The 24,199-nt window shown below is 30.7% G+C and overlaps 1 protein-coding gene across 1 annotated transcript in view; it reads right to left on the bottom strand.

The window, feature by feature from the left end:
- Positions 1-3,737: 3,737 nt before the first annotated feature.
- The window catches only part of LOAG_16688 (DUNC79 protein), a gene marked incomplete at its 5' end in the record, with an annotated part of 26,846 nt that continues 6,384 nt past the window's right edge, over positions 3,738-24,199 (bottom strand). Inside the window, 38 exons of the mRNA XM_020449339.1 lie at positions 3,738-4,030; positions 4,305-4,487; positions 4,664-4,879; positions 6,467-6,571; positions 6,732-6,821; positions 7,191-7,349; positions 7,514-7,633; positions 7,807-7,908; positions 8,235-8,384; positions 8,566-8,703; positions 8,852-8,954; positions 9,054-9,231; positions 9,461-9,551; positions 9,860-10,018; positions 10,169-10,246; positions 10,674-10,823; positions 11,040-11,115; positions 11,322-11,583; positions 11,902-11,946; positions 13,513-13,671; positions 14,157-14,355; positions 14,748-14,929; positions 15,231-15,354; positions 15,556-15,738; positions 16,036-16,260; positions 16,523-16,741; positions 16,830-17,075; positions 17,390-17,557; positions 17,794-17,917; positions 18,022-18,191; positions 18,519-18,608; positions 19,443-19,547; positions 19,847-20,010; positions 20,409-20,553; positions 20,860-20,952; positions 21,140-21,293; positions 21,598-21,649; positions 21,889-22,018. Coding sequence (XP_020307148.1) covers positions 3,755-4,030; positions 4,305-4,487; positions 4,664-4,879; positions 6,467-6,571; positions 6,732-6,821; positions 7,191-7,349; positions 7,514-7,633; positions 7,807-7,908; positions 8,235-8,384; positions 8,566-8,703; positions 8,852-8,954; positions 9,054-9,231; positions 9,461-9,551; positions 9,860-10,018; positions 10,169-10,246; positions 10,674-10,823; positions 11,040-11,115; positions 11,322-11,583; positions 11,902-11,946; positions 13,513-13,671; positions 14,157-14,355; positions 14,748-14,929; positions 15,231-15,354; positions 15,556-15,738; positions 16,036-16,260; positions 16,523-16,741; positions 16,830-17,075; positions 17,390-17,557; positions 17,794-17,917; positions 18,022-18,191; positions 18,519-18,608; positions 19,443-19,547; positions 19,847-20,010; positions 20,409-20,553; positions 20,860-20,952; positions 21,140-21,293; positions 21,598-21,649; positions 21,889-22,018 — 5,613 coding nt within the window. The 3' untranslated portion in view covers positions 3,738-3,754. The remainder of the gene's footprint in view (positions 4,031-4,304; positions 4,488-4,663; positions 4,880-6,466; positions 6,572-6,731; positions 6,822-7,190; positions 7,350-7,513; positions 7,634-7,806; positions 7,909-8,234; positions 8,385-8,565; positions 8,704-8,851; positions 8,955-9,053; positions 9,232-9,460; positions 9,552-9,859; positions 10,019-10,168; positions 10,247-10,673; positions 10,824-11,039; positions 11,116-11,321; positions 11,584-11,901; positions 11,947-13,512; positions 13,672-14,156; positions 14,356-14,747; positions 14,930-15,230; positions 15,355-15,555; positions 15,739-16,035; positions 16,261-16,522; positions 16,742-16,829; positions 17,076-17,389; positions 17,558-17,793; positions 17,918-18,021; positions 18,192-18,518; positions 18,609-19,442; positions 19,548-19,846; positions 20,011-20,408; positions 20,554-20,859; positions 20,953-21,139; positions 21,294-21,597; positions 21,650-21,888; positions 22,019-24,199) is intronic.

The raw sequence follows: 24,199 nt of genomic DNA, 5'->3' as shown, positions 1-24,199 counted from the left end.
AGTGGTCCTAGCAATGGGAGCGTTAGGATATGAACATTTCCGAAGTAGAAAGTTTAAAAAACATTGAAAGGATGGAAGGGAGAATGAATTTACATCCTATCAATTGAAATGGAATGCTTTTAGGAAGGAATCCTGTAAAATTCCATAAATTTCAAGCAAAGTATATAGTGGTTTATGATCGGTGCCATCAGAAGCCAATAACGGATTAGTTCGACGGGACAACGTTTTGATATTTTTATTTGATTTCGAAAAAAAACTTTACCATATGTGCAACTGTGGGAATGTTCTTCCAGCTTTATTATTGGATTAAATGAATAATCAGTGTAAATTTACTTCGTTTTCGTTCATGCTTAGAAATTAATGTTAGTCCTAATAAGTTGGGAAATTTTTGATTAGGGGACTCAGTGTTGATGAGAAGTAATCGAATTCCCTGCAGTATCCCTCATAAGATTATCTTCCACAACGGCTGTCCGCATAGTTGTAAGATATTCTCAAAGTTTCAAGAACCAAAAGAATTCAGAAAATTCCCTTATGTAGATGAGATTTATCCAAACAAATAAATGATGCATAACTTTTTTACAATATTGTCGAATTCTCTTATGCTATATGGTGAAGTTTTTCGATCTGTTTAATTAGTGAAATTTCAATTCTGGAAGATGTTTTTTTAGCATAAGTAGGAGCTTGACAATATTAGCATAAGTAGGGTTGTATAAATATAGAAGATAACTTTTGATTTTGATATATAAAAACTTGCTCTAAATCAGGAAAATTTGAAAACAGGAAAAAATCAAGAAATCAGGAAAATTTGCTCTAAATCAGGGGAAAGATTGTAGACAACTAAGTAAGTGATATTTTATTGCTAATGTTTCGGAATTATGGATTTAGTTTTAGAAAATGAACAGGTGAAAAGCTGTATAATGATATATCGGGGAGTGTATAAACTCGCTGACACTTCTGATCATAATTTTTAGATATAATAGCTGAATAGAATATTCCTTTCTTCCTTAATATTTTTTCTTTTAGTCCTAGGCAAATTTTCTTATATGATGGAATGTAAATATACTTTGACATTGTTTAACTTTGATATTTGTATCATGCTATGTTTTAGGACTAAAACTTTCGAGAATTCTGGAAACCAAATTTCAATAATGTAGAAATATCTTTAAATAGAGGTATTAGGAACTTTGGATTCCAACTTAAAAAAACATAATATCAAATTGGGCCGTATAGTTTTCAATTGAAATTCATCCAACACCAAATAATTTGAATGACCCTGCAAATTATTTTCATTGAATCAATAGCGTCAGATTTACGATAACCTGAAATTTGTCTCATGATGTAAATTGTCATTAAATATTTGGAGCGCAATGTTTTTTAATATTCGTTTTCATTTCATTTAATGCTACTAGTTTGGCAATATATCATATGAATTTGTGAACGCCATATCCACGTAATACTGTTCTTTGTAAGCAGTCCTGCAACTGATAGTATTTATTAAAACTTGCAGTAAGTGTTTGTAAATGTTATCAACTTGTAAATTATGTAAGGATCAAAAAGGCTTTTTATTACAAGAAAAATTATCAACTTGTAAATTATATAACGATGGAAAAGACTTTTCATTACAAGAAAAAAATCGATAATTTTGACAATATTTTTCCGGAAAAAGAGAAATTACTATGAATGATTACATATTCTTATTTTCAATTTTCAATTACAGAATTAAAATATCTTGTAGCAGGAATGAATGGATTTGAATTTTGTTTTGCTTCCCCCTTTTTTTTCTATCTCAGAATTTTAACTTTTTACTGTTCCATTTAAATCATCCATTTTATTAATATCCACCAAATAAATGTCTGTTGTAATTTTGCGCGGTCATGTTCTATCATTAAAATTATGTTCATAAGCGGAGTATTGGATGATATAATTTTTATTGTATGTTCATGTGTGCATCACACAACAGTTCTATTTTTTTACTTTCCTGATCTCACGTGGTGTACGCTTAATTTTCTTGTATTGAATAATTAATGTTATCAATTTCATGTTTCAAATACTCTTCAATTCATTCTCCTTTCCTCCCTCCTCCACCACATTACGGTTATGAAATGATAGCTAAGGATAACAGCTGAGAAAATATTTCTCTAAATTATTCAAATATTGAAATTGAAAACTAAAAAATATAGAAAAAAAAGAAAGCTCCACAAATGACAGATAGGAAAAGGACAAGCCATCGTTGTATGCTAAACCATTATTACATAATATCAATCTCTGCCATTTTTTTTTTTGATATTTTTGCAGTTTTCATCACCACTTCTTTTTTTCTTCATATGGTAGATCATTTGACACATTGTTTCCAGGAGACATTAATTAAATGTCAGAAACATTTGACAATCAATTTATAGTTCCATCAAAAACTAACTTTTAAAATTTTGTACTGAATGCTTTTCCTGTAATTGTATTATTTAGCTTTTTATTAGCCCTCTTTATTGCTTCCTAGTCATTTTTTTTTTCTTAAACTACATTTTTTTTTTCATTTTTTTTTCTTAAACTACATTTGTGGTGCGGGTTTGTGAATTTAATGCCTGAAGTTCAATTCTTCTTCAATCTGGACTATTTCTTATCATTCATAATTTAGTCTCATCATCAATTCTAACTTAGATCTCTGAAGTTTAATTTTATAAACTTGAAATGAATTTTTCTTTGCAGACAAGTTCCCTCTAATTCTTCTTGGCAAGAAGGAAAAGTAGTTGTTATAACACATTGTTTTTCACCAATCAAGAGATTATTACTTCAACCTTTGAATAAATGACTGCAACACATTATTGGCTTCCTTCCATAGATACATTTGTTTCCTTTTTCTAAATTAATTTGTATGATAGTCCACTTCCCTATTCCATTGGATCTTTGAATTTTAATTCCCAGTATGATAAAAACAATTCTCGTTTCTCGATTAAAGGTTTCTTTTTTTTTTTTGCCTAGTGATATGTGATTTGTTTCATTTCATGCTTTGCATGTGTTATGTAAAATGCTAACTTCATATCATATACAATTGAATTTGTATCATTTCGTTAACTTTAAAGTAAATCGATGATGGGTGGGCCAATATGATAAATTCATTTAAGACTTTATTGATGGTGATCTTAATTTGCTCATTATTGTTCATGTCGATTATTTTGATGGGACGCTTGTCACAGCTTTATAATATTGTTCCCTTTGAATGTATGCGCAAGTTATTTTAATTTCATATAAGTAGGGAAGAAAAATGAATGGGACCGAATAGGAATAGTAATATGTCAATATTTATGCAGTCTCTCTGACTGGTGCCTTTGCCATTTGTATCAGTAATATTAGCCAGTAGAATTAAGATGCTATCCGGTCGGAAGGGACACTTATCAAAACGACCATTACTTCCCGAAGAATTAATGTATCCTTCAGGAAACTAATCTTTTACTCTCATATTGATCCCGACTGTACACGTTTTGAACATAATTCCTAAGATAATTATATTCAGTCTGTTTTTGTTTCTAAGGACACGTACGTATTGGCGTCGTTTTCATTTCTATGTCAATTTGATAATTTTTCTAACTTCCGCAGAAATTAATTATTGGAAATATGTACGAGTAAATGTTGCGCGTAGTTCGTTTTTCTTTCCTTTTTTCTAAGTTGTCGAGTTTTACAAGTCTTGGAATACGTTATTATTCTCTTCAATACATTGTTTTGAAAAAAGAAAATCGATAAATGGATCAGTGTAGATATATTACACATTATAGAGGGGTGATGCTGCGGAAGTTTGCAATTCAATTTGTGAAATTTTATAGCGTACACCTTTAAGCCATTGTTGCAACGGTTCGGAATTCAACGACGGTTGGTTTTCGCAAGAATCCAATTTTAATCGTAATTTACTGGGAATCTGTGCATGGTAAGCGGTTAGGATCGGTTGCCACATGGCACCCAGTTGGCCAAGTACCGCTGAGCTACACTGTCGCAGGGCTTGCATTGTATTCAGGAAATGTAAATTAACCATATCTGCTAGCTGAAATTACTTGACAGTATGCACGATGACGGAAACCAAACGATTAAATCAAAGTTTAAAAAGTCGTTCATTCGGGAAGTTTTGCGAAGAATAACTGAAAGCGCGAAAAGAAACATATTGTCTGGACGGCATTATCATTCCTGGGATTTCCTTTAACAGAAATACTGAAAGGTAATAGTTGTACCTACGGTGGTTAATTATTAGGTCAGAAAGTCGATATTATGTTTGTCATTCTAAACGACTGCGTGAAATCCCAATGATTAAGTGAATGTACCACTTTGGAATGTGATAAAAGCTGTAGAATAGCTGGTGTTACTCGAGCCCAGAAATCCAAAATATTCGCTAATGAGGGGAGTTGAGGATCGTCTGATGTTAGCGTAGCTCGTTCGCAGTAAACAGTCCACAGTTGACACAAATGAAAAGCATGAAAAAGTGCTGACATATGGACGACTGATTCCTGAACAATAGTTGGAAATTTTCGAATGTTTTTTTCTTTTCAAGAAACTCAAAAGATGAACTATAATTTCTATGCAAGTCAATAAAAATCCAAAAAACATATCTACGAGATTCAAATTATTAGTCTTTTAACTTTGGAATAAATAAAATTAAAAATTAAAGAGGAGAAACGAATACCTTTGATTGATCAGCAAAACCAGCCAGTACAAAATGGATGTAATCAGCCATGTATTGTGAGCAATTAATTGGTATCGGTAAACATGGTTGATTAGCCTGAAGTGCTCCAAGTAATAGCCATGAGAGTAATCGTACGTTTGTTACAGCTTCCGCAAACGTACTTGGCGTAGATTGCGTCACGGATGGCGGTGACATTAACCATGACAGGTAACGATTCTGCAACACACAGTTCCTCTTTAAAAAGTATATATGGTCAACACTTAATATATGTTAATCTTATCAATTTATCATTGCAGAAATCAAGTTTCCTTTTTTGCTTGATTTCAACTATTAAATGTTATCATTCAGTTTATTTAAATATATCTCAATAAAACAGAAAGTATCTGAAAAAGAAAATATTATAATACTTATGGAAGAAGTATTAACAGTTAAATTATAATAAGCATTTCACTGATATGACCGTCCAATCGATTGATAATTATAACCAAATTTAACATTAGTTTGCAAGTAAATAAAAGAATATAAGCGTATGGAATGAATGAAACAGGAGATATAAAAGTTTTTTTTTTTGTCGCAGTGAAAGATGACATAAGTGACAACCGGATTTCAGGAAACGAAAATCGATGTGTGCACAATTCTCATAGCTATGCTCGGAAAAGAATTAGGATGTGTGTGTAATATATATGGCTGAACGAATTGTTTCCGAAAGTAATTAGATATTTATAAGAAAAAATGAAGCAGAAATAGCGTCATTTTATTTGCATACAATATTGAAATTCTTCATTGCGAATCAATCAAGCATTTATTCCTTCATGATTAAATATGATAAGGCATTTGTCAAAAATTTGGAGATATCAAAAAAAGGTCTAAAGATCAACTTTAAATTAACTTTGATTTCCCATTAATTGCTGTCATTATTTTGACTTCGCATTTTTCAGTAGTTTATTATCTTATACCATAACAACGTATTCTTGTTGTCACCTCCAAGTTTCGCTTAAAACCAGAAACAAACGTAATTACAGTACATTTGTTAAGTGCTTCTGTCATGTTAATTCACGTGTTATAAATTTATGCTACATTTACGTATTCATGTTTAGGTTTTAGTTCACGAAGTCATAATGTCTGTAATGAGAGTTAATTCTTGTTTACATTATTCGTCTGAACGTGTCTGAACGGCTCACCTTGTCTCTATGAGTTATGATTAACATCCCATTTCTAAAAGATTTTTGATTTAAAAGAGGAGACGTGATCTTGTTTATAATATAATAATAAATGGCTGAAAACAGCAAAAACAAATGTTCTCATCACGTCTGCTTTTTCATCTGTCCTCTCTCAGAAACTGTCCCCAAAATGAGCGGGTGATGTTACATTTCATCGTCATCCAAGATTCAGTTACATTTTTCACCCAGTTCCTCTGAGACTAACATTCAAATTTATTCTTACAAGCTATTTCTGTCACAGAATTTTAGCCAATGTATCGTTATTAGCGTTGTCAAGAAGGCACAAACAACAGGTCACAATAAGATTAATGAAGAAATATTTGGGTGGAAAAAAAAAAACTAGTAAAAAAGAATAATAGGCCTCAAACAATCCAAAGAGAAATCTATTGGAAAAAAGGAAGGATCACGAAAATCTTGTTCTTATTAATTAACTTGTCTTGGTTCCATTAAAAAGTCGCCTTCAAGTGGTTAAGGCCTAAACAGCCTTATCACTCATATTAATCCTACGAAGTGGTAGAATAAGCTTATTACCGACGTTAGCTTCTTAATGATAGAAGTTTGTAAGAAATAATGGTAGAGTTACCACAGTTCGAGAATCACGCACACCTGATCGGCTCATTTCAACACCAACAATTTGTGCCACTGATGATTTGATATCGCCACCAATGCTATCAGAATTAGTGATTTTCTAGAAGAGTTCCGATTTGATTTGAAATTTAAATCATTCCGATAAAGGAAAACAGTAAAAAATTAAGGATTTAAGAAAAAAATAGCATTTTAAAGAAAATGTTAACAAACTATGAATATTTTATAATTGTTATATTTTTAAAGTATAGATATACACGCACTTTAATTTCAGTCAGCACATGTAAATCGGATATAAAATCAATAAAATCAAAGATATGTGGTCGGACTGCATCACAAGCTGCCGTATTATACTGAAAGTTTACTTTTGTTAGTAAGAATAACACACAGAAAATTGTTCTAATTAAAGTTGATTAACAAGAAAATCCAAAAATCTCATCTATCAAGATGAGAGGAAAGATGAGTCTTTTCCCTTAAATAAAAAAATTATTGTGATGACAAATCTATACAATGAGAGATAGCAGCAAATAAAAAGTGGAACACGTTGATTAATTAATTAAAATTTACATTTACTTATTGAATAGAAAAGAGAAAATCTAATGGCTAGTCAAAGAACCTTTGTTGTATAAAACTTATCAATCTATCAAGTATTCCGCTTAATAAATATCCTGTTAATTACTCAAATAAGCATTAAGATTATAGTTCAAAGCCATGACCTTTACCTGATCATCAGCAATTTCTTCTGAAACATCTTCACCAGCATCTTGCAATATCAATTCGATCACTACCATATAATTATGCTCATTCATATCACATTTAAATTTCAATGCTTGCACAAGCTCCGAGACAATTGCTTTTGTCAAAAATTGCTTATCTCGATCCTGCAAGTTTTTTCCAAGAGGAAAACCTGAATAATTAACATCCAATAGTAGTATTATCGTTACTAAAACTTGAAACAAATTAGTAGTTGGGGATGCATAAAAGCAAAGAATTAAGTGAAAAAAATATTTAAAAAAATTGATTTGAAAAGAAAAAATAAATTTACCCTTAATAGGGCTCGATTACATGCCGTACAAACAGCCAAAAGATCTAATAGATCAGCTTTGCATTCATGTAATGCTTCTGTAAGCCACTTGGAAAACACCTCTACAAGCGATACTGAGCTCTATAATAATTATTGAGCTAATGAATTGAATCATACCCTTGTCTTCCTTTGGGTCTCTTAATTTCTTCACTCAGTTTCTATCACTTTAATTTCCTCAATAATTTCATTGAAAATAAACTTCTTTCAAGTTACCAATACCATAAAATGGATCAAAAAAAAAAAAAAATTAGAACCTTAAATGTGGAAAAGTTATGCACTCGTAGAACAGCTACCATTATGCCGATACAATTTTTGAATTCAGTACGGATCGGATTTCTATCAGTCTGCACTTGAATCTACAAATTCAATACTTACAACATATTTCTGATTTAATTTCGGTAGCAAAAATTTAGAGAATTATCAGCTAGAAAGAGATTAAGCGATCGATTAGGATGTGAATGGTTCTATTAACCACTGAGAAAGTTTGAGGCGCAAAGACCGAAATGGTCAAAAATCAATCATTTTTTCCAGTAGATATTACAGGATATTTCAACAGAAGACGACTGATGTAAAAGGAGAAGGGACAATGATTATGCAGCGCTGACGTATCTGAAGTGTAAACAAGACAAGAAAATTGGCATTAGCGGGGAAAATTTATGGAGAAGAAAGTGAAAATACTAACTTTGGAAAAATACTGACGAAAGAATGAATCGAGTAGATTAGTAACGATATTCCAATGCGAGAAATATGCATCAGGTGATACATATTCGACATACGTTGACAAATTAAACAAAATTCGGGATAACCGATTGGGCCAGTCTTCTAGGATGTCCTGAAATAACTTCCTCCAATTTTTTTCTTTCCATTATTATTAAGATTATTATAATGCTATCATACTGTACCATTCAAATGATCTAATCAGTGCTTCGAATTTCATGTTGTTGACTCAAATTTTAGGAATTAGTAAAGAATTATAATCGAAAATTCGGAAAAAACTAGAAAAGAAAACTAACTTCTAACAAATACTGGATAACAGAAACTGGATTTAATTCAGGGAAATCAGCCAAAGCGAATGATATTGTAGACCAGAACTGACTGACTCGTTCAATATTTATATCAAACAGTTGCAAGAATATTCCGCTTGATGATAGCTGGAAAGTTTCCTATATTTCATCAAAGTAATTATAAATTCCTCGTACAATCTAATGTAACTATTTCTTGCTGGGAAACCCAAAGAGAAAAAACTTTTTGAAAAACCAATAAAAATTTTCAAATTTTCTAGTAGTATAAAATACAAACTTGATGTAGCAAAACACGAATTAACTGCTTTGCAACACTTCGACAATTTCCGGCAACAAATACCAATGTATCGTGCCATGGATATAATGGTCTTTCAATTAGTCTAAATATTACAAACTATTATAACTTGTCACGAATTTCCGATGATAACTTTCTACAGTACTTTTCTATTCCTTCTTTATCGCCTGATAGCTGTAGCAACCTGGTAACAGTATTGATGATACGGAAGAGCAGAGGTGCTGCCATCGCTGGTTCTCGATGAACAAACGTTTCCAACGAAATCATACACAACGACAGCGTTTCTTCATCAAAATTTCCGAGCAATTCATTGCAGTAACCACATCGATAAGTACGTCTGTCCATGATTACGTTATTCGTTGCTATAATAAATATATGTTAACGTAAGTTTTTTGTTGACGATAATATTTTAGGAATTAAAGATGTCAGCTTTGCAATATAATTTCTTGAATAGAAATTAAATGATTTCTGATAGGAGACTTTTGATAATCTTCTTCATTACTCTTATTTAACTCTTGCATAATAAAAGCTATTTATGCCAAGTTAATCTTGAATTAATTAACACTAAGATATAAATTATCGTAAAGAAACTTTTCCGGTAACGATGCTTTGTTCGATCCGCTTGCTTCCTACCATCCTCAATACCTTCTTCGTCAATCGCTTCCAATTTTCCTTCATTTACCTGAAACAAATGAGATCTTCGTTATGATCCACATGTATCTAATTTAGTTTCAATTCAAGAAAATCGAAAGCCAACCGGAAATTTGAAGGTGAAATCAAATCCATTAAATCTTGATGTGCAATTTGAAGAAAAACTAATTCATATAATAATTCATGAATATCAACTAACAGAAGAAAAATTTGTCGTAAATAATTTTAATTGCATTTTCAAAAGATCAGCTGACTTTAAGATTACAAAGTGAGATAATTTCATTCCTTCCATTTTCATCCTAAACCAAAATTCTTTTCAAATCACTATGAATAACTTACATCAACGACAGAATTAGCTCTTGAGCATAGAACAGCAAGGGTTTCAGGTCGATGTAATTTATCAGTACCACAATCACTTTCCAAGTCTTCCTCATCAGAACTTGATAGTGGATCCATTTCAATCTTTATCGGTGGTGCTTTTATATTACAGACATGAACCTTTAAGATATTTTAATAAAATTTAAATTATAGAAAATATCGAATAAGATACCGACGAAAACTTTCTCTTTCAAGAATTTTAATTTCTTTCACGAAACAATGATTCAGAAGGAATAACAGGATAACGGTGTAACATCCGGAATGAGTTACCTCAGCTTCAAGAGTGCAGATAATTATTGAGACAAGTTTTTGCAAATATTCGCTAAGAGGTGGTGCATCGTATCGATACTACAAATACATCATATCAGTGCTCAAAATAATTGTCCACTTTTCAAATTGCAATCAAAATGACACCGAGTCAAGGAAAGTTAATAGTTGAAGAAGTGTAAAACAAAAAAGCTCGAAATAGAATGGGTAGTTAACTAATTAGTTAATGGGCAAAATAGTGGACAAAAGGAAAACAAATAGAATTTTCTGTCTGTCGAATTCAATATTCTCTGGATGGTAAAACTGTATTTTTACGTTAAGCGCTTATCCGTACGTCCCTAATTTAAAAACTCTTTTTTTTTTTTAAATGAATAACTTGAAAATAGGAAGACTATTCACATGGGAAAAAATCCTTACTTTAACTTTCTAAACGATTATAACACATATTAATACACCAACAAATTATAGTTAATGTGAATATTTAAAAAAATTGTAGAATTTCAGGGACCTTATAAAGGATAATAATGACTGCGTTGAGCCAGAAATGCCGAGCGCTAACGTCTAATAATGTAAGTGAATATTCAACCAATGGTTGATCACTGGCCAGTTTTTGAGGAGATGGCAAATGAAGCAGGAGTTGTACGCCAAGCATCAAAATCTGTGACATATTTGTCATTTCAAATTAACCTTTATTAATACCGATTTTAGCCAAAATAGCAGTAGTAATTCTCGAACAGTCTAAATTAATTTTTGTGATGATTGCTAAAACTTAATGCTATCATTTATCGATAGCAGTTTAGCCAATACAAAAATGCTCCATACCAACATCAAAATGATTTTCCATTGAGTATTTTAAGCTAATTAGTTTTCTTACCTGATTTCCCACCACCAAGTTGGAATCCAAAATTTCCGGCAAACCACTTAAAAAGCTATTGCACACAGTTGATTTGCTGAAATTTTATTCATCAGTTCTGACTAATATAAATGTATTTCTTTTATTTAATTTTAAAGTTGAATAAATTCAATTGCAAACAACTTTAACTGATTTTATTAATGAATTTAATTTAATTTACTTCGTAATCACTTGCACAGCAATAAGGAAGTTAGCCATAATTAGTCAAAATGTAGAAAAATTAAATTTAAGTGCTGAACAAACCGTAATATCTTGGGTGGTATGGTGAAGCATTTCTCGGAGTTACTGTAGCCAATGAGTGCATTGAAATGTCGAAAAAGCAAACTTTGCTTTTTAGCATTTACTTTTTCATCACCGCTTTTGTTTTTGCAAAGGAACGATACAAATAACGAAACTGTCAGGTAGACAATGTACCGTTCCGGATTGTCGATATCAACCACTCGATTCATTAACAAACACATATTACTCTCCTCATCCGTAAATTCTCGTGGACGTGAAAACGTTCCTAAAATTAGTCATATCTATCGAGAGATTATAACTGTAGAAGCTTTGTGTTGGTAAAATTTGTGACAGTTCATAATATCAAGTAACAATTCGAGTTAGTATGTCATCAACTCAAATACTAATTCCATTGAGCAGAACTTTTTTACAACTTCATATCATTGAATGTTTGTTTTAGTAATTTTGCCATAAAAGAACGAAGCGGTCTTTGAAGCGATCAGTGAATACAGTGGGATTGAAAAAATCAAAAACTAATTAAAAATGAATTCAAATTCAGTACAATTCAAACATTTGAAATAATATATCTGAAGATAAAACCTACCGCTAGCATGCGATGAACTATGCAACGATTCTTTCATTTCTTCCGCTGAAAAGAAAGAAGAATTTGCAATAAGAATTTCTATCAAAAATATGGGGGGAAAATATATGGGAAAGGGTAATATAATATAATATAATGCAATAATTTCTAAGTGCTAGAGGGTAATATGCTAAGTGAAAGTGTGCGTTGGTACAAGTAATAAGTTTGAATTCACCTATAAGCTTAATTTTAGTCGCGAAAATTATGAAATGAAAAGTCCGAAATGCTAATTATAATTATATTTTAGAACTGCCAAAAGATCTTCAGTAATTATTCAATATAAAAGAAAGCAATTTGATTAAAATCATGATTAATTCTTTCGCAACATGGGATGATGAATTATCATGACTTTTTCTTCAGCCAAATTACTTTATACTTACGAAATACAAGTACCCGGTAATCGAACAGCAACATTCGGATAGAGTGGACAAAATTAGAAAGTAAGCATTAATTAATATAAATACTGCTCTGGTAATAAAATTTCAACGATCTCTTCTTGTATCTAATTCTTTTTATTCCATTAAATTTCAGTGACAGGTTGATATTGGGGACAAAGGGTGCAATGGATGAGTATTGTGCATCATTCGCGACTATGCCGTGCACCAAGAACATGATATGATATGATGATATTGATGAGTACATACAATTCGTAGGTCGAGCCAAAGCTGATACGGTATTTGTAAGTGATTGTAGATGCTTTGAGAATCTCCACGCAGTGATAATTTTAACGACAGTAGCCAAATGACGAATCTTCCTTTTACCACTGATTAACGCATTTTTACGTCTTTTCATTTTACCATACTTCAATTCAGCAACAAATTTCCCTTTAGTCGATTAGTTACTAATTAGCTGATTGCTTAATTCCAATCTCTACTTCGATTTTAACCGTTTTTTTAATGAGTTGGGGGTAATCTAAATCACTTCAATCATCATAGTAATAAGTTAGCTTACAATTATGGTAAGAATTATAAATATGACAAATTCTCAAATAGTTTCTAATCTACCTCAATGACTGGGCACATTTTAAGGGCTTATCTATTCTTCCTAAAAAATATCAATGATAGATAAATCACTTGACGTGAAGAAAAATGATATCATGATTGATATGAAAGATTGGCATCAATTACTGAATAGCTTATAGCTCATTAATGCATAGCAAATATGCATAGATGACTTTGAAAATTGAGCATACAGAACTCGATTGCTCTTATTTTCCAAATGAATGATACGGTATTTTAGATGATTACGTTGGAAAAGAAATAGAAGCAAGAAACGAAGCTTAAAAGTTCAATTTCGATGATATCATTCCCAGTCTTATTTCTTACGCGGTCCTTCCAAATAACAAAATATCTTTTATACATTCCGGTTTGAACAATTTTGAGGAATCAGCAATTACCATATTTGTTTTGATATTATATATACCGTTCAAGCCATATTTTTTCATGATACTGTATCCGATTTACTAAATTTTTGAAAGATGAAAGAAAATAGTTGCTTGAAAAATGGATGAACAAGACTTTGCCTTAATTAATCGCTTGTAAATTTGTTTTGTTGTGCAAATTTTGGATAACATACATGATGGCCGAAATGTTGCCGTATTGAGCTGATGCCACATTGAATTATTCAGTAAAGTTCGAACGATCGATCGAGCATTGGAGCTATTCTCAATGATCTGACGGGCACGAGTTACTTTTCGCTGGTACAATTCACTTAATGGATCCGAATGAGTCAGATCTGAATTTCAATTCCATTTAATTTTCATTTACATTTTCCTAATTTCTGCTCAAATTCCATCATCTTTTGTACTTTCCAAATTCAATTACCACAAATTCAAAATATCACTCACTGTATTTTTCAAGTAAAGAATAAAACAAAAGATTCAACAATCGAGTAAACTCATTTTTAAACTGAACTATTTTACTGAATAAATAAACAAAAAAAAAAAAGAAGGAAGCAATGAAATTTATAATAATAAATAATTTTTCGGATAACTTAATCAGAATGTGAGTTAATGTGACTTCATTTGAACTATCTGACCCACAATCTATACATCTGCATCTCATCGGATGGCCCTTCACTGAATGGTACTAGGTGAAGTTTTAAAAGAAAATAGGACAGTAAACACATTTTGAGGTAAGTAAACGCATTTAGCGCAGATATACGAAGTTTAAAGTCATCATTATTAAATAGCTTCTAAGAAAAAAATAAGAAATAACAACCATGCACAAAGTTAGATTCGTTATTCTTCATAAGAATTTGACTCTCAATAGCAAGTCCTTCAAATCGCTGAATAAAAAACTCCCATGTCAGAATCTCCTCATCCGGAACGATTGATGTAAGTTGCTGGATTCTGGTGATAATTAATGCTCGATCCAGAATTGAACTATCAAATTGTGATTCCAAACAAAGACACATCAACTGCAATATGTTTAATATATAGGTATTAAACTTCAAAATTTAAATTCACTGTCATTTTTTTCCACTTCAAATTAAACAGCTTCTACGAGTGCCGAGAAAGTTTAGCAGAAGAATTTCAAGATTATCCAAAAACAAGTCAGATTTTTCGATACTATAGGAAATGATCAACATTAATAGAGAAAACATTTATTAATCATAATAAAGATTAAAAACAATAATATTCACTCAACAATTACTACCAGTAACCTGAGTAACAGAAAGATTAAAAGGAATGTTCTTTTTTTTAGATAATAATTACATCTAGCTAGATTTACATCCACAACAGATAATGCTCTATTAGATAAACTAACTAATTAACTAGCTAAGTAATAAATTAATCGTAATTTTTCAACCTTTAAAGAAGCCGAAGGCATATGCTGAATGGATAGTAATGCCTGTTGAGCAACAGCTACATTCGGATCATCTACTGATGCAATCAGATGTGTAATACAACAACTTAGGCTCGTTTGAATTACCTTGTTTGAGTTAATCGGCAAAGCATTCGCTAATTGGAGAAGTACACTTGATCGTTCCACTACAATGTCATATTAATACATCTTTCCTTATCCATCACCAGGCACAGAGTTATTAAAACTTAAAAAAGGAGAAATCTAGTAGCGCCAAAGCACAATTATTAAATGAAGCTAATCTTTTCTTTTTACTGAAATTACATAGAAAAAAGAGAACTAATATAGTTAATGGAAGACGGAATAACGATTAAAAATGGAAGAAAAATAATAATAATTAGAGCTTATTAATAATAGTAAGATTTTAGAGCTACAAGATTGTTTTCTGTTAAGAATAGACGAACGAAATTTATTTTGTAATTAATTAACCAGCTGAAAATCGTTCCTCCCATCGTTGATCGATGAACTGTGAATTAACCACTTTCCAGAACATCTCTTCACCACTTGGTAATGTTATACAATGCATAATTAATGGAATTACTAGTTCAGCTAACTGAAATGCATCCTTTGTTGTTTCAAAAAGAATTCAAATCGCATAATTCAAATTCCTATGCGAATTAATGGATTTATTTGTTGTATGCATGTATTCAGTTACCTTTCCATTTTCCATTTCATCGAGAATAACTAAATCAATTCTTCCTTAAGATCGATAAAAATAAGGAAATTTAGCAACAAAAATTTAAATTATTCATACCTGTGAGCGATCTGAACGAAGTAAAGTCCATAGTTTTGGTATGAGTAAATTTTCCTGCGCCCAAATCAAGTAACCTCGATGTTCACGACGAGCGTTCAACAACGATTCACAGTGAAGACATAAAAATTTCACTGTTGTAAGCATGAAGTAGTGCGCATCTGCTTCATGTTCCATTTCCAGATTCTACAAGTAAACAGTGACATTTCACAATACGTAATTCTATCATTCACGCTACCACTCTTTATTATTCACTATTCGTACTATCACTCACTGTCATCTATCATTTGTACTATCATTTGCTATCATCTGTGATAGTGAGCTAATGATGAGTTACATTATGAAAGATGAAAATGTTTTTTTGAAGGAAGAAACTGAATCGACGAGATTCACTTCTGGATCTCTCTCTCTCTCTCTGTACTATCAGTCATTCTTGAAAAATATTTTTGAGATGAACAATTAAACTTTAGCTTTAATTTTAACCGTTAAGATGGAATGGATAAGGCGAAGTTGAGATGGCAAATCAGAGAGTGCGAAGCGGAAACGTCCCACCGAAGTATTCCAAAATTTTGTTGATTGGTTTTCCACTGTATCTTCCATTGGTGATCCTTTAACATTTTCTACCAACGACGATGTTATAATATGACACGTTTCACGTCCTACATCTGTCTCCGTCAACGTTGTTGCGTGTGCAACAGCTGTTTCTACCTGGTACAAGAATTATTTTGCGGTTCATTAAAATATATATTATTGCACCTTACAAAATAGCAGTAATACTATTAACTTTTTTTTAAAAAAAACGGATCCTTAATAAAAAAAAATTCCAAAGTGGAGTATCTTTGTATAGGATTCTAGCAAATACTAGCGGTCTAAATAAATAAAATTATCAACTTGGATAAGTAAAAAGTAAAATAAGCGAGCCTAAAGGACATGCACTGCATTCTCACTGATTTTAGGTAATTGCGCCAACCTCTTCACTAAATAATAGGTCAACAAATTCGATGCTTGTTTCATGGATAGTAGCCGTTTGAAATTGAAGTTCAACACTGTGCTGTGGTGTTTCTGACTTTTGGGTAAGCGATGATGGCAGAGCATCCGATATTGGTGCCACAGCTGATGGAGCAGATTTATCAACCAGAGAATGTTTTGGCGACATATCAGCAATTTGCTTTTTCCAGTCAATTATTGGCTGAAAATAGAAAGACATCAGTAATGAAATTTTCTGAATACTTCAAATATGTTAAAATGAAATACTGTCGTAGGAAACACTAATGTACCTCATCAGCATGAACTGATATACGAAGTTGTTCTTTGGGAGATAATCGTTTCATAAGTTGAGCAACAGTCTGATAAACAAATACAGATTGTTGACAAGCCGAACAATCCAGAAATTCATCCAATTCCGGATTATCACAACTATGTTTGCAATGTGCGAATGGTTTTTGCAGTATTACGGCACATGTGGAAAAGATCGGTTCAGCCATCATGTTTACTTCATGTTGTAATTGATCATTTAAAGATATCTGCAATTATCACCGCAATGAATAGAAGAGAATTGAATGATTTAAATTAACTACTCTATTTAATTCTAACAATATAGTCCCAATGAAAAAAATAAGGAAAATACATCAATATTAGTACCACATAAATTGAAATAGGAAAATGCATGAGGTAATTCTTGACTTTGTATAATAACCGAATATCGGTGTAAGATCTGATGATTAGTGCAATATAATTCGGATCTTATCATATATTCGATTACTTTCAACATATTGTTGAATATTTCTAATTGATCTGATAATATATAGCTATTTATTCGGATTTCTATTAAAAATACCTGCTGAGAAATGATATCGATCATGGAAACATAAAGAGATATATTTTCCTCCTCCAAACCATTCTCATTATTTCGCTTTGATTCCATCTGTGATATTCGCAAAGCACATTTCGAGAATGCGTCAAGCAAGATTGATAGTGGGATTGAAATCTCCATCAATGACAAGGCCTAGAATGAATCCATTCCATGAATTTTTGGTTATAATTTGAAAAAAACGATTGCTTATCACTCAGAAATTTCTAGCTAGATTTTCCTTTTGCGGAAGTTTTTTAAAACTTTATACTATGAATTTACTATTTTGAAAACCCCGAATTTCAAAATCTAAGTTTTCCGAGATTTGAGCACAAATTCAAACTGTTTCGAAAAATTTAAGCTTCCATCATTAACCAAATCAAAAAACTGACATAAATCCAGTCGAGTGCATTTGAAATATTTTTTTCATCGCCTGTTGTCAAATGATCCGTGACAAACTGATACAGCTGTTCATTATTAAAAGGTAAGGGACGAAGATCTGGTTCAAATATTTTGCTGCAAAAAAACAGTAATTTTAAGGCCAATACAAAAATGATAAATACATTCATTAATTAAATTAGTTGTAGGGAGGACATGTGTTTCGATTTAACGAGTAATACCTAAGTAGTATTTTGAACTCGGAAAAGTCATCGTTCTCCATCAAATCACATATGCTTTGCATCCATTGTGGTATTAATCGATTCCACGTATTCAGCGTAATAATATCATACGGCATTATCGCTAATAGCTTATGAAGTCCATCGCGCATTTGTTCTTTTTTGTTGAAAGCCTATCCCAGACACCACCAACCTGAAAAGTAATTTCCAAGATAATTCAAATTGTCCGAATCACAATTGTATTCTTTCGTAATCAACTATGGATATTTGGATATTTTTCATAGATATTTGTAGTGTGATTGAGTAATTAAATAACTTTGCTATTCAAATTTTAGGGCTTTAGTACGTTGGATACAAAAAATGACAACAATTATTTCAATCAAGTCAAATCTCAACCATTTTAACCTTCCTTCGATAAATTTAAATTTTGATTTTCAGTGAGAAAAGAAATTGAGAAATATCTTTCATAAACAATCAAAATAGGAAGTAATGAACAGAACCTGAGCATACTCTGGCGGATTTGGCATTAAAGTTTCAAGAAAGCTTTCGTAATGATTCATAATTGCCAAATTAATCCAATCCAATACAAACTGCAAAAAAAAATGTAACAGAAAAATCCTTAGCTCACTAATTAATTAATGTCTATAAAGTTTTCCTTTTTAATATCAAATACAAATCAAAAAAAAAAGAATGAATTCGAACATTACACCTATTTAAGAAATTATCGATCATTCATTCTCATTTTTAGCACATAGGAAAAAGGAGGATTCCCTCATCAATTTATTCCAGACAATTAATTAATTCTCCCTTAAAATTCTTTCATTATTTTCAGATGTATTTATTATTCATACTGCAATTTTCTCATTCCATTTTAATCTATCATTATAATCATTATTCACTCATCTCTCTATCATTCTTTTTTTTTTTCATTATATTGAAGCTATCCACTTTGTAAATATGAAATGCAATTCTTCACAAAACGATATTATATGATATCAAATAAGCATATAACCAAAAATATTATACTAATGTAGGACTAATACGCAATGCCTATACCTTACCAAGTTTAAAGTCACCACAGATTCATGGTACCATACTCATGTACCTATAATACTTCTAAACTTCAACTTAAACATTATTCATCTACCATTTTCATAGAAATTCAATCCATACACGTGTTTCTTCTGATTAAAAATTTATATCAGTTATTAGTGTTATCACGGCAATATTACGAGTAGTACGTAGTATTTATACGATATTAGTATCTTATGTTCTCACTGATTTGTTCGACCTATGCAAATTTTACTTTGCTCACTGATATACCTGTACCCTCTGTTACACTGAACCAAGCCACAAAATGATTCAAATGATAAGGATTGATCAATTAAGACATTAGTGATTAAAAAATTGTCCGAGTAATTTACATCAGTCTTCAGTTGTTCTAATGCAGCACCGATAGCATCATTAGGTAATAGGGCGGTTGTTGCAAACCACTGCATTAACATTGACATCATATAGGCGATCGCTTGCTAAAAAAATCCTTATCTGTTTGATAATTTTTTCTTTGTTATTAGTTCTTGTCAACTTAATAATCAAAATTTATCCGATTTCCTCAAATTCAGAAATAAAGGTTAATCCAGATTTAACAAGCATTTCTTACAAATTTAAAGTTTTAGAACTTTATGGAATTTTGGCTGTTTGAATTTAGCATAAATCAAATATCATTTTAGGTTCAATCAGTATATAGTATTTCGTTTAGTTTAATTATATTTAGCATATTTATCATTAACACATATTATATCTACCTAATAATAAATAGAGAACAAACCGGCCTAGCTTCTGGTACAGGTGGACAGATAGTTGCAAGAAGCCAAATACCGAAACGGCTTAATGTCCGTCGTTCATCAGCCATTTTATCGATCTCACGACCGAGAGTATGACCACCTTCCAGTTGTCGTAACCATTTCGGTCTTTTGCCCTCAGTTTCCGATTCTTAAGGAAAAAAGTGAAGAAAGCACCATTATTTTTTATTATAACATATTGTACTAAGTTTATTATATTATCTCCCCACTTTGCTTAAATTTCATAAATTTAATTCCTTTTTAATTAATGGGTAAATCTGCTAATTAGTTTCGTCATCTTTAAAAAGCAGAGTGAAACACTGAACAGCTTTTTGAAATATGACACTATGTTAAATATTTCCAACTTATAACCATAAATTCAAAGTAAATTAGTGATGTAATTTTGATATAACGTAATTTGACTTGTAATTCTAATATAATTTAACTTGATAAATTCAACATTTTATACTCTGTCCCTCTGTTCTCCAATAAAATCCAGCACTCTGATGTCATATAGGGACATTTGCAATCACAAATTAAAAAAAAAACCTTCTAAATTAGCAGAAGTTTCCTTCAGAAGTTTAACAATAGCTTCAACAACATCTCGTTCAAGCTCTGTTCCCCAAGCGCATTCCATACCACGATGATTGATATGTTCCTTACTACTGACGCTGTGAAGCGCAACAAGACACTCCTAAATTTACAAAAGCTTAACGAAAGTTAACAAATATTATTAATTTTCCACTGTGTGTAAAACTAGAAAAATTTGAAAACTCGCTGAATTGTATTGAAATTCAAAACCGATTTGCAGTTAAAAACTTCTCAATAATCTTAAATAAACAAAAGTTTTAAGTTTTATTAATTTAGAATCTTTGAAGTATAGCATTTATGAAAGAGATTAATATCATGTAATTTAAATGTCAGAGTATTTGCAAAAATGATAATGAATGACTTTAGGCTTACATTTCCGAGAAATGTCTTGCAAAACTAAAAAAGATACTTGACAAAGCCGCAACGGAACATACTGATGTGATCGAGTGCAATCTTCCGAGAAGCATATACCTACAGCAAGCGGCTTTGACGACTCACAACCCTGTACAAGTTATATAACAGACTGTAGTAAGATCTGATAAAAATGTCATAAACTTCAGGAAATTACTAATTACTTTAACAAATTAAAGAAAATGACAAAAAATGATAAGAATTATTAACGAAATATGAAAAAAACGTTTGTAAGATTATCAACTGGCATAAGCAAAACTTGCTTTATTCTGACAAACTGCATTACTTGATGCAGATATTGGCATGCAAATTGGTATCGTTGCTATCTTGTCTTCACTTTCTACCATTTCAGCACATTTTTTGCATAATGATATTGGTGGGGCTGTTTCACCGTACTTTATACAAATTAATGGATCAAAGCAGCACCGAACACTGCAAATTATCGTTGTTAAGATTTTAATTCGGGAAGATGTGATAATTTTAATTTTAAAACTTGAAATGTCATACCTACCAACCATATTTCATTAATCTTGACAATACGTTTTCTATCATTAATCGGATTTTAAAATATTTAAATTACCGAAATAATTATGCAGCTATAAATCATAACAGTAATCATTTACAAGATTTCTAATGAAATATTTGATTAATAAAAAGATGATAGGAGATAATAGAGAATTAAGAAAATAAAGAAATGAGTGAAGTGATTGGAATTGCTGTTTTCAAGTTATCCTACCTTGGCTCTTTGTCCACACATTTGATACTCTGACATGGCATACATGTCCAAGCTGTAAAATATTTCATTTTTGTCTATGTGAATTTCAGAAAGATTTGATCGAATAGAAAGCAATTGACTTTTTAAATTATTTTCTAAATTAACATTCTCGATTCTTAATTAATCATTTGCAAACAATAAAAAAAAGTTTTTCTTTTCTCGAAGAAAATTGGACGAAACAATCTCGTTTTTACTTTGTCCTTTTTAACAAGTATATTTTAATATCAAAGTTCGAAAACTTAATTCTTTTACCTTGAATTCGATACTGAACTGATTTACGATGCAAAATATGCTTATTATGAATGGGCCAATAGTGGAATAATAAATTAGCAGCGGCAATACGAGCTTCGCTTGTACCTTTTGATAACACCAATATCATATCCTTCAAAATTAACATTTTATAAAACTTACCTAATCATTTCATTTATCTAATTACTTAATTATTTAATTACTTTGTTTCCTTTGCACTGTGACAATTTGTTGTTTATATGCAATGGTCGGATAATTTGTCAATTGGTGGAATATATTTTCTTAAACAAATTTTATTTTAGATACTTTTTTTCAAGTAAAATGTCAATTCCATATAGAGGACGTTTGTGAGTGCAACAGGTATGATTAAAGTTGTCAGAAATATGCACTAATATCCAACGTCAAATATTTGCATAGATCGTTGTAAAGCAATAAAAACAAATGGTGCAACATAAATCATAGGGGAACTGATAAAATAAACAGATAAAATTAAAGATAGAAGAGTGTTTTACCCTGTAAACATTTTCTTTTTGTGCCAAAAGATTTTCTACAAAAAGTGTATGAAGACCTGAAAATGAAGCCAAAATTACAAATTCAGCATCAATAGAATGTCCTTCATGCAAATTAAAAGATAAAAAAAAAAAACATCCGGATTATTAACTGATTGCTAATTGATTTAGAAGACTGAACATTTTTATAGTATCAACAAAGTCAGAGGAAGGATAAAACAGTATGGACATATTGTCTTTCGGATATAATACTAATTATTATTCTCTTCCTGCTTAGAAATATAATTCATCTGAGTTTTTTTTTTCGTTCGAATTTTGATTTCAACTTTTTCTTCCTTCTTTATTCCATCATTCCTTCATCTTATGTTCATTTCATTTTTTTGAAGAACTATTAAATTTCAATACTCCAAAACTGATTACATTTTTGGACAACAAATCGATCAATAGTTTTGCTTTTTTAAAAAGAAAAAAAGTCAAGTTTAATTTTAAAAGGAAAGATGAAACTAGCAGCGAATGAATATTATAAATGACATACTTTAACTAAAATTGAACATACAGTAATTTTTAGCAAAACAAATCATTTCTACCGAATGATTCTCTCATTGATGTTTAGTCTAACGTAATATTTGCAGTATATGAAAGCTTTCCTGCAATCTCAAACTTGCAGAAGAGCTAAATAGACTAGAAATCATCCTCTTTTCCCATTTGTATAATTAAAAGTTCAAATTAGCAAAATGAGTCGAAGGATAATGAATCTTGGCAATACTAAAATGGAATAAAACACTGTCAACTACAACTCGTCAACATTTCGAAAACTAGAAGAGATAGAAAATTATAGAATCTTCTTTTCCCCCAGAATTTTTATCGAATATTTTTGATATGAAAAATGGTAAAAATTAATAAATGATTATTTATTATAGCTGCACAAAACAAACCATTCATTACTGTGTTTTATCTTTTTTTGGGTTTACTGAAATTAATTATTAGTTAATTAAGTGTTGCGCGGAAATTTTTATCACTTTTTTCAAAAATAACTTTGAGAACTGTCCTCAAAATGAGCGTAAGTATAATATCTTGACAGCTTTTAATTTTATTACTAAAATGAATCGAAACAAATTAAGCTAAATAAAGTTGTTAAAAAAGTTATCGTATTTCTTGGAATCTTAGAATGTGAAATGCTCGAAGATTTTAAATTATGACATCTAATAGTTCTAAGATTTCTGATGTTTCTCGTTTGTCTCTTTTTGATAATTATGCATTATAGCTATCTGAAATTACTTCACTACTACAACTAACTTTTCACGCATTATTGCAAAACAAAATTGGTATTTTCCTTACGCAGCGATTCATACAAGCAAATTTCTTTTAAAAGAATTGAAATCTAATTGAATAACGCATTCTTTTCGGAAATCTTTCCGAGAATAGTGAAACGCCAATTTTGCATTTATAACAACTATTCAACCGCGTTTACACAATGACATCATAATTTATTATGAAATTACGCCAGGTTTAGTATGAAAAATGCTAACATACTACGAAGATTATAAACAAAATTTATCCTTCCCCTCGCTTCTTTAAATTTGGACAATTTGATAATCATTCCCACTAATGTAAGAATTAGTAATTACGATTAACGATAATTAACAATAATAATAATAATTAATAATAATGATAATAATAATAATAATGATAATAACAATAATAATAATAATAATAATAATAATAATAATAATAATAATAATAATAATAATAATGATAATGATAATGATAATGATAATGATAATGATAATGATAATGATAATGAT

Source organism: Loa loa, assembly GCF_000183805.2.
Source record: "Loa loa unplaced genomic scaffold supercont3.13, whole genome shotgun sequence".
Lineage (NCBI taxonomy): Eukaryota > Metazoa > Nematoda > Chromadorea > Rhabditida > Onchocercidae > Loa > Loa loa.
The sequence above is the reverse complement of the archived record's forward strand: the minus strand, read 5'-3'. Positions and strand labels throughout refer to the sequence as shown.